General features: G+C 43.0%; 1 protein-coding gene across 1 annotated transcript in view; it reads right to left on the reverse strand.

Moving 5' to 3' along the window:
• The window catches only part of LOC115575401 (inactive phospholipase C-like protein 2), a 68,382-nt gene extending 65,272 nt beyond the window's left edge, over positions 1–3,110 (reverse strand). Inside the window, exon 1 of the mRNA XM_030407439.1 lies at positions 2,306–3,110. Within this exon, the coding sequence (XP_030263299.1) occupies positions 2,306–2,608 (303 nt within the window). The 5' untranslated portion in view covers positions 2,609–3,110. The remainder of the gene's footprint in view (positions 1–2,305) is intronic.
• Positions 3,111–10,080: the final 6,970 nt, after the last annotated feature.

A 10,080-nucleotide genomic window follows, 5' to 3' on the forward strand; every position in this document is an offset into this window, starting at 1 on the left:
GAGATCTACATACTAACTGCAGCCAATAGGATACATCCCAAAGACTTCTGTGTACCTACCAGAAGGAGAGGAAGTCAGACTGATGTCAGAAGCTGCAGTTTAATTATTGTTTAATATCTGCAGAGGTGTTTGCTATGACACCCACTGTCTTCTGGAGTGCAGCTGAAACATAGAAGAAGGGAATTCCACGAGATGTTCGCAGCTTTCCTGTTATCAGTCCAGTCAGCTGATCCTCCTAAAATCCTGTCTTTGACAAACTGTACTTTCCCGTTATTTCAACAAGGACAGGTCTGCTCATTCTTCCAACAGAAGACGCCTGTCAGTGAGAGCATAAAGGATCACTACACAATGCAGAGAGACACATTCAAGTCACAGGACTTGTCCACCAACATTTCATGTCATTGCGCACACTCTACAGAAAAAGCTCATTTCATTCAGAATTCCAGATATATCGAGCAGATCATGTCCTTCCAGGTGGCGGAAACATCGGCGCAGCTTCGGCGTAAGAACTCGTTTTTTAGAGCTGTCCCGGCTATTTTGGGGGACAATACATGAGAATTTGCTGTACTTCATCACGCGATGCGAGCACAGTGCAGCAGTATCACTATCTAACATCCTATGAACACGGTATTCAGAGAATCAGCCTTTGAAGATGTGTTATCAATCACATTCAGGCAGCACAATCCCCTCCAGCTTTCCTGTCATGTTTGGCTCATGAGCTTCACAGAGGTGGACTGATTATTGTGGAGGGAGAGGAGGGATTTGGGGCTTTCCAGCCGCATAACATCTCAGGATCTTCTTGCGTTTTCACGAAGAACAACTGTTTTCATAGTAAATGCAGAGGAGAAGCCTAAGGATGAAAAACCACAGCGAGTATACATTCATTTAGATCGAGCTGACAACTACCAACCAGTGCCTGTCAGTTTTCATACATACATACATACATAAATACATGTTGTTTGTAGGAGGGCGCACAGTGGTATTGCCCACATCCACAGGGGATGTAATGACGGGGGCAACAGAGAATTAGCCGGTGTTTTGTGTCAGTTGCTAAGCAAACTAGGTCTGATGTGACAGAATGCAAATCTCCAGTGTGTCCTACCTACGCAATACTTCAGTCTCCACCAGTGACCCCATGACGAAGTCTGTCATCCTAACAGATGTTCCCTGTGTTGTGAAAATCAAAGCATTCTTGCGCACTTAAAGCACAACATGTGGCAGCAGTGTATAAAAATCATACGAGGAGAGCTGGCGGAAGAAAGGTCAATTAACCCCCGGGAATGACAGCAGTAATTACTAGGGGTGAAACGATTGGATCGATGGATCGATGCAATGATAGCATCTTTGCAAAGTGAATACATCGATTCATGTTGCCACCGCTAAGATACGCCTTTATTTGGAAATTCCCATCGATCGCAGGCCCCTGTATCATATCGAATCAAAATCGGATATCAACAAATATCGTAACATTGACAAAGGATTCAATATAATGTCCTATCGTGATGTACCTTGCGATTTACACCCCTACTAATTAGAGCTGGACAACCATTAAAAACACTAAAATCGTACACTGAGAGGGCTGTTTAGAGGAAGACGACACACGAATCAGGTTTATAGAAGCCAACAGCGTCAAAGCACATCAGATTCTGTGTTTGACAAAGACCTCCTTTTACTTCCGTATCGCCATGTTATCCTCTGTGTGCTGCAACTCCACACAAAAACTTTATCACTTGAATAAAATGTTATTGCTTTAATGTGTTTTGCACCTCACTGGACTGGACTGTACAACCTAACCCTGTACTCAAGGAACAATAGCAACTGATTCAGAAGATTGCAGGCTCGTTTTGAGATATATGCTTGTCCTGAAGATTGAGTGTAGGAGTGAAAGTCTTAGATTTCAATACTGATTACAGCACATCTTTGTGTCCAAGTGTCTGACATCACACATGTGCAGGAGCAAAACACAGTGAATGTTCTGTGAAAAATGTTGCCATTTCTTATTCATATATGTCTGCTGTTTCTATATGCAGAGACGAAACAATCTAATTTGCTGTAATCCCTTTACTCGTCCTCTCCTCCTGCCAAACTTCCTTGGAGAGTTACCAGAACAAAAGCAGCTTAATTCTGGTTTATCTAGGGTGCACAGTGAGACTAAGGACCGCTGGAAGTGTGTGGACTCACTGTTCACCACACATTTGAATTGCCTTTTATTGCTTTTGTGAGTGAACAGCCGCTTGGCAAATTTCCTCTTAATGTCACCTTGAGAATGGTTGACAAGGAGAATTGAGTGCTTCAATCAACCAACCTTCATGATGCCGCAAGGTGGGTTTCCAGCTCCCTGACTTCTCTCGGCGGAATTATCTCGGCTGCCACTCCCGATCCTGGGACTGCTGTTCTCCCTGTACCGTCCATTGGTGTAAACTCCTTCGGCCCCGTAGCCCTGGGCAGCGGCGGACACCTCCAGATACGCTCGGGTACCGGTTGGAGTCACCGCGGCCGCATCGCCGGTGACTCCCGCTGCGTTGGTCGCGCCCTGGGCCGGCGGGGGGCCGATGGCAGGATCCAAAAACTGTCCCGACACGGCATCTGAAGCGTGTACCCCTGCCATGATCCGCCGGTGTTACAGCAAAGCCCTCCCCTCCACGATGTAGAAACAGCCCATTTTCTCAAAACACGGTGGACTTGTTGACGTCCAGGCTGGCTCGTCCTCTTCAGTGGATCTTCAGAGCTGGTCCATCACCGGGGCGCACGGCGGCGTGTGGAGCCGTCCTGCTGAAACAACGAGCACACGGCGGAGGCGACCTTATCCGATTAGCTGTCCGGAGACCTTGTGCTCAAAAACACTGGAAACACTGACTTGCGCTGAGGGCTCTGCCGCTGCCGTCTCTGCTTCCAGCTCTCACTTTCGTCTCCGCGTCCTCAGAAATGTGTTTTGGCTCACCACGTCCGCTCCACAAGAGTCTCCGCTGCGCGCATCGCCTCGCGTCCCGCACTCTCCGTCTGCGCTCTGCTTCCCCTCTCTCATGCATCCGCGGGACAAATTCAAGACTGCGAGGGCGCAATCGCAATGAGCACCGACCGGCATGCACACACGAGCGCGTGTGCGTAGAAATCCGGCGTCTCGCGCGCGCAATCACAGTTTGATTCTTTCGGGCGTGCGCGCGCACCGTCTCCCTGCTGCTCAAAGCAAACAGACCGGTGACAATCTGTGAGCGCGAGGCTAACCGTGGACATATCATACACGCATTAAGATCTATAAGTTTAATTATAATGAACATCAGCGTTCTAGTTGATGTGAATCACTAAGTCACAATGTAGCAGGCTGCACACCCTCCATAAGAGGGAGCCAGGGACCCTGTGAGCGAGGGACAATCACACACACACCATGAAAACAGATCATAAATACAATTTGAAATGTGTATTTATGTGATTGCATTTCTTGAGATAGATAGATAGATAGATAGATAGATAGATAGATAGATAGATAGATAGATAGATGCTGAGGGAAACTAGTCATTATCAGCTGAAGTTAAGCAAAAGCCTTCTTAGGATGAAATTTGCAGACCTGTAAAAAGAAGTGTCACCCAAACCTCTTTAATTTGAACAACAATGATTATCCAACAGATACAAAGTCATTTCCTGCAAGTGGTTCAGGTGTCAATAACTGCTGCAGCTGTAACTCTGCTTCCCTTTTCATGGGCAAGTGGAACCAGAACATTCAGGTCCATCATTACAAATGCACAGCGACCTGTGCCGCAGCTCTGCAGCTGGATGATAAATGAGACAGTATTTCATTAAGCCTAATACTCATGGTCCACATTTGTCCTGCTGATGAGAATACTATGAACTGTCTGAAAGCCGGTGCATCGCTTTAACCTTCTGATTATTTGTTGTCCCACAAGCACTTTTAAAGTTTCTCCTCCTTTTCCCTCTCTTCACTCCTCTCTGTTTGACCGCTGGCTGTCTGGACTCCCCCCTGAACCTTCATCCTCCAGGAGATTCAAACCGTCCACTTCTCTCTCTTTTCCCTTGTGTGCATGCTGTGCTTGTCTCTCTCTTCTCTGTGTGTTTGTTTCCTTTCTCCTGTCTGCATGAATGGTGTGGGCTTTGCAATTTGTGTGTTTGTGTGTAGTGTCCCCTTTCGATGATTTCACGGTGGAGAGGAAGTCCCATGGCTCGAGTCGCTCGACCTCCTGCATCCACATTCTTCATATCTAAACTTTTCAAAAGTTTGGATTCGCCTGCCACAAAAGCTTGATTCTGCAAGGTCAGAGGACTTCTGTTTATCTTTTAAAAGTGATTTCATGCCTCTAGGTTGTAGAGGAATTCTCTCTACACAAATAGATATCATTTGCATGGAAGGTTTGCAATACAAGGAAAACATAGCACAATGGTTCCTCCAAACTGACTAATGAAGGAGCAGAAAGAGCAGAAAGAGACAAAGATACGTGCATGTGCAGTATAATATCCATAACAAGGTGAGATTAACGTGTGTTTCCCTATAGCAAAACTTCAAATGGAAAATAAAAGGGCAGTCTGAGGTGAGCACTGATGAAATTGTATCACAGACTATCAGCTGAAGATAATATGCTGACGAATCACATTTTAAACCTATTCAGTGACTCAGTGGTTAGATTGATCTCTCAATCTCCCCACTTAGCAGACTGCAGAGCATCCAAAGAAAAACTGCAGAGCTGTGGTTCAATCATGGTCTCCTTTGGACGGGATTCTTGGAGTAAAAAAAATAAAAAATAGTTAAAACAGTATGTGTCCCTGTCATCAACTAATCTAATTCTTCTTCTTTTTGGGCCAAAAGTATTATAATAAAGTAGTATATTGATTTGGAATCTGAATTACACTGCGTTATCTGTTTAAAACATCCATTCTGAGCGATATGAAAGAACTTGATTTGACTTAAGCTTCGCTTCAATGGCAGTACATCAATGAGACAGTCTGCCCTTGTTTCATCAAGGCAATTTGTTGCACTGCAGGACAGCACAGAGAACAGACGGATCGGATACTTCTCACCATGTAACTGCTATTGTAACTGTAATGATGGGAGTCCTGCTCACAGTACACACAAAATAAAATAGCTTGATCCTTGAGATCTGTGCGAGTGTTGCTCTTTTAAAATCACATCTACCTTTTAAATGAACATGGAGGGGACAGATAAGAACAGTGGCTGTAGCCTGAATATGCCTCTGGGGCATCCTTTGTGCTTTATTCTACCTATTTATTTTTAAAATTGTTTTCCTACACCACACATGCTGAGGAGAATTGCAATGGTTTATACAGAGCACACTCCCCTGTAATTTCAGAGCATCCCTCTTCATCAAAGACGTAAGGATTGTCTTCCTCCACCCACCTCCCCTCTCCGTCAGTATCGATTTCAAGACAATCAGCAGGAGGAAACAACGGAGTGGAGACTGTAAATATTAGGCCCATTCATTTCCAGTCGTGAATTATAGAGTCTGTTGTTGTGCAACATCATGGCATGCAGTCCAACCCTGGCACCCCCTGTTCCACAAACCACAACAACTGAGCATCTGCTCACGTCCCTGAGGGCAGGCCAAAATAAACTACAACAATGGAGGGTGTGACATTCAACGTCAGGCCCACTCACATCATCAGACGAGAGATGGCCAGTAAGCCGGGATAATGTAGCCCCTTTTATAACCCACTGAGGAGGCAAATCAAATCACAGCCAATTTGTATGAAAGGAGTCATGTGCAGTGGAGGGTGCGAGCTCAGCGTCTGATCCCAATTGTCAAATATGGACCAACTAATCAGAGCCAGAGCAAAGTCATTACATCACGGACAGACTAAACTCTGTATTCAGACTGTCGTCCTTCGTGTAAAAGCTGCAAACAAAGGGGAATTTCTAGCAACACCCACATGACACACAGTAGATACGCTTCCTGTATAATCTTCAGACAGGGATGGAGGAAGTACAAGTATTCTGTGAAGTAAGAGTACTGCAGTATGTAAGTATAATCAGGAAATGTACTGAAAGTATTCAAAGTAAAAGTACTCAGTGGAGAAAAATATCCCCTGGGACTGTTGTACTATAATTTGTTATATGATTAGATTATTATGACTCACATATTAATGTCAAAGCCGGAGTTCACTTGCATTAGGTTGAGGAGGAGGACTGAAACTAATAATTATTTTTGTTATGGATTAATCTGCTCATTTTTTTCTCAGTTAAAGTGATTAATTAATGTAATGTATTTCTCAGGAAATAGTCAAAGGTGTACGGTGACCCTGAGGGTCAAAACAAATATTTACATTTCACAAAACACAAAAACACCCAGAGGAACATTTTACTGCTCAAAGCTTGCTCCTTTATGGCTATGGAGCCGTAAAGGAGCTCAATGAGAGTTCTCATTTCAGTCTCGTTGTAGTCTTTTTTGGTCTCAAACATTTCTCATTTGGTTCTCCTAAAATTCCTTAGGAGCAATAGGTGAGACTTGAGACTTTAATGCTTAAACCTTGCTCCTTTCCAGCACTGGGGAGACATTCTGAAACTTCATTGAGAGCTTCATGTGATCTCCTTTGAAACTTACAGGGAGCCCAAGTAGAGATTTTCTGCACCTGTTTCTCAGGAGAAACAATTGAGAAACAGGAGAAATCAGCCACATCCTCACTTTGGTCTCACATAGATCTCATAGTTGTCTAGGAGAAATGAATGAGACACTACTGAGATCTCTTTTCCATTTTTCGTTTCCTCTGGGCATTTCAGTTAACAAGATTACAACAAAAAACAAAGCAAACTTGCTGGAAACAAAACCAAAATTCAGAAAACAGTTTTTAGGAAACATGTCGTTGTGTTTTGTGAAATGCTGTGTTTTGACCCCAAGGGCCACCGTATATATGTCTCTGTTATTAAGTATGTTTGTCAGAGGGCGGGACATACTGCACAGTCATATTCAAAGATAACAGGGTTTCTATGTGGACATTTTCACAAACCTTGGTGGTGATAAGTGGCTTAATCTGCAGACATAACTCTCCTCCTCTCTAATCACACTGAGTCATCTGAATGAATGACTGACTAACACGTTCTGTTGGAGCCCAGCTTCTCCTTAAGGACAGGTGGAACAGTGAGAAGGAGAAGTGAGTGAAATCTGACAGTGTGTGACGTGACAAAGGAAACGAGTGAGAAGGGGGATGAAGGAGTGGAATGCTCGGTGGTCGACTAAGGCAGTGAATGCTTAGGAAGAGGAGGCTGGAGATCTTTCATGGCCCCTTCTTCCCTTCTGTCCTTCCCTCACTCTCGTTATCCCCCCTCCTCTCCCTCGTGATCTCTCAGGGTCATGTATTATGCATTCTCAGAAATAATTTAGCAAAAGGTTCTGCTTTTAAAAGCCTCCTCGCCTGTCCCAGCTGTCTCACTTTAATGTGAAAATTCCTCTGACGACCTGTTTCTGAGCTCAACAATCAGCTCTGTGTTGATTTAAACCGATCAGAGTGGTTCACGTGAGTCCACGAGGCGTGACCGCAATCGGCCTCGGTAAAGGTGCATCTCATCGATCCACAGACAAATGCGGCATGTTCAGTGCACTGTCGAGCACTGCATTATTCAGGGAAAACACCAGGGCATGACGAATGACCGATCAAGAATCTTGAGAGAGAGTAAAACATTTGAGAGAGAAAGTAAAATACAGAATCGGCTGTATCAGCAAATTTCTTTTTTTTTTCTTCTTGTTTTCCATTGAGGTTTGCTTCAGCTTCCTGTGGCCGGATGTCTGCCAGGGCTGTGAAGAGTAAGGCAACGCTCCCTTCTGCTGCAGCAGCTGTCAGGTTCAGACCAATGGATCTCCATCGCCTCAGCCTCAGGCCTGTAACAGCCATCGTATTAATGACAGCTGGCTATTGATCAAGTTTTTTAATCCCAGCTCACAACGGGGAAAAAAGGAGGAAAGGGTCACCTGGTCAAACAGTCAGGAATTATTACCACACAAGATTTTTTTTTTTTTTTTTTACAGGAAGTTTGTTGATTTGTTCACAGCTTTTGTTTTTTCTCCTCTTCGTCTTTTTCTGACTTCAAAGAGACAAAAAATAAAACCACAAAAACAAGACCGTACTTCTCACAGATAAGCGAATAGCGTGTGAATAATGATACCTAATAGAGGAAGTTCATGCTGCTCACAGCTGGAGAGCAGAGGGTGTGTCTTCCTGAGCTTTGTCACCGCACTTCCTGCGCCTGCTCATCAGTTCGACAGGAACAGAAACCGTCTAAAGAATATTCCCCACAAAGGCCTTTTATGTAGTGTAGGTTTAACATTTTAATTCTGCAGTGTAAAGGCAGATCCTAAACAAAAAGGACGCCCCCAGCACCAGAAATGAAAACAAACAACTAAAAAAAACAGATTATAATCTATTATCATAATTGACTGACAGGGTGTGTAACACAATGGGACTAAATGATACAAAAACAGCATCTGATCAATGTTTCATGATGCTGTCATAGACTTGTGTACACAGAATGAAGGAAAACAGCCCTATAAAGGGCTGATTTAACATATATAATTCAAACTTGACCTGAGCACATCGTTAACCAGCTTGTTACTGTGAGCTTGTTTTATGGAAGTTTTTAAAAAACTTGTTAGAAGAAGAAAAAAACATGCAAAGATAGCAGGGCGAAGGCCAAGCACGTAGGTTGTAGGTGCTAATGGCATACACATGTATATAAAACAGGATTCCAATAATGACAAAGTGAGGACTAAACTAGCAGAATAACAGTCTAATGTGACATCTCTGCTATGATTTGTGGTATCAAAGGAGACTATCTCATTCACCTTTATTTCAAAGAACCACTGCCACATTACATGGTAAACTTATATCAACTCTGAATTTGTTTAAATGTTTTTCAATAATTAATCACACGCCACTTAAATCACTAAATTATTGCTGATTACTGACATGATTTCACCCCAAATCTGCTCCGTCACTGAACGGTTCTGTCTGATTTAATGGACTTTACTGACATCTGGTGGTGACAAGGCTCAGATCAGCCAAATACCAATGTGCTGCTTTTGAGAGAGATAATTTTTTTTTCATCTAGCTGTGAGTTTATCAAACTGTCTGCTGCTCTACTGTCTCAAATATTTAATCGTTTGTCTTTCACTGGCCACATCTTTGTGTCTAATTTATTCTACAGCTTGCTGGAGGATGTCTACATCTCCCAAACAGAATACTGAGGACAATTGTCTCATACATGTATTATTACATTTTAGTTTATATGTATCGTGACAAGTGTAGCATAAAACCGATGCCACAAGCCACAGCATTTATAGCCTAAGCTATAAAAAAGAAGCACAGACAGGCACAGAGTGTAATATAAATATTGTAAAATAAGAAGCACCAGCTGATTCATGACAACACCAATGATCCCTCCTCCAACACTGTTTCAGTCTGAGGTTAAAAATGATCTCAGTCAGGATCCAGTTTGAGTTTATATATAAGTAAGGCTGTTGGACTTATATTAAAACCCCAAGATAACATGGAGCCCCATTCACTCAGTCTGTAGAGCATGAGCCCCTTGTACAGAGGCTGTGTCCTCGCTGCAGAGGCCCAGGGTTACATACCCTGACATACAAGAGATACAATTAAAGCACTAAAACCATGAGAGTCTAACTTGAATCAAATTTACCAACACAATAATAATAAGAAAATATCTAAGGTAATGACAGGGTCTTTAAATCTCAGAATTTGACTGTTCAAATTTAACCTAAACAACTATCAGGGCATAAATAACCCGACTGCTCCGGAGAAAACAAGACAATGAGAACTAGGATAAACACTCAACTGACACTGTGAATAGTATACTGGTAAGAACACAGGAAGTCCACAGAAGCACAGTGAACAACAACAGGATATAAAAGCAATGCAATTCTAAGAACGGCATCATCCAGTGAGTCCGGCTCTCCCATCATAATAAAGCTCTGTGCCACCAAGTAGAGAAGATATAGAAGTAAACATGGGTCAAACTTTTTATACCTAAAGATTTGAAAATTAAAATCAAACATTAGATATCTACTTCAAAACTTAAAAGCAGTAACCAGAAATTGAGAAATAAAT

This window comes from Sparus aurata, chromosome 23, assembly GCF_900880675.1.
Source record: "Sparus aurata chromosome 23, fSpaAur1.1, whole genome shotgun sequence".
Lineage (NCBI taxonomy): Eukaryota > Metazoa > Chordata > Actinopteri > Spariformes > Sparidae > Sparus > Sparus aurata.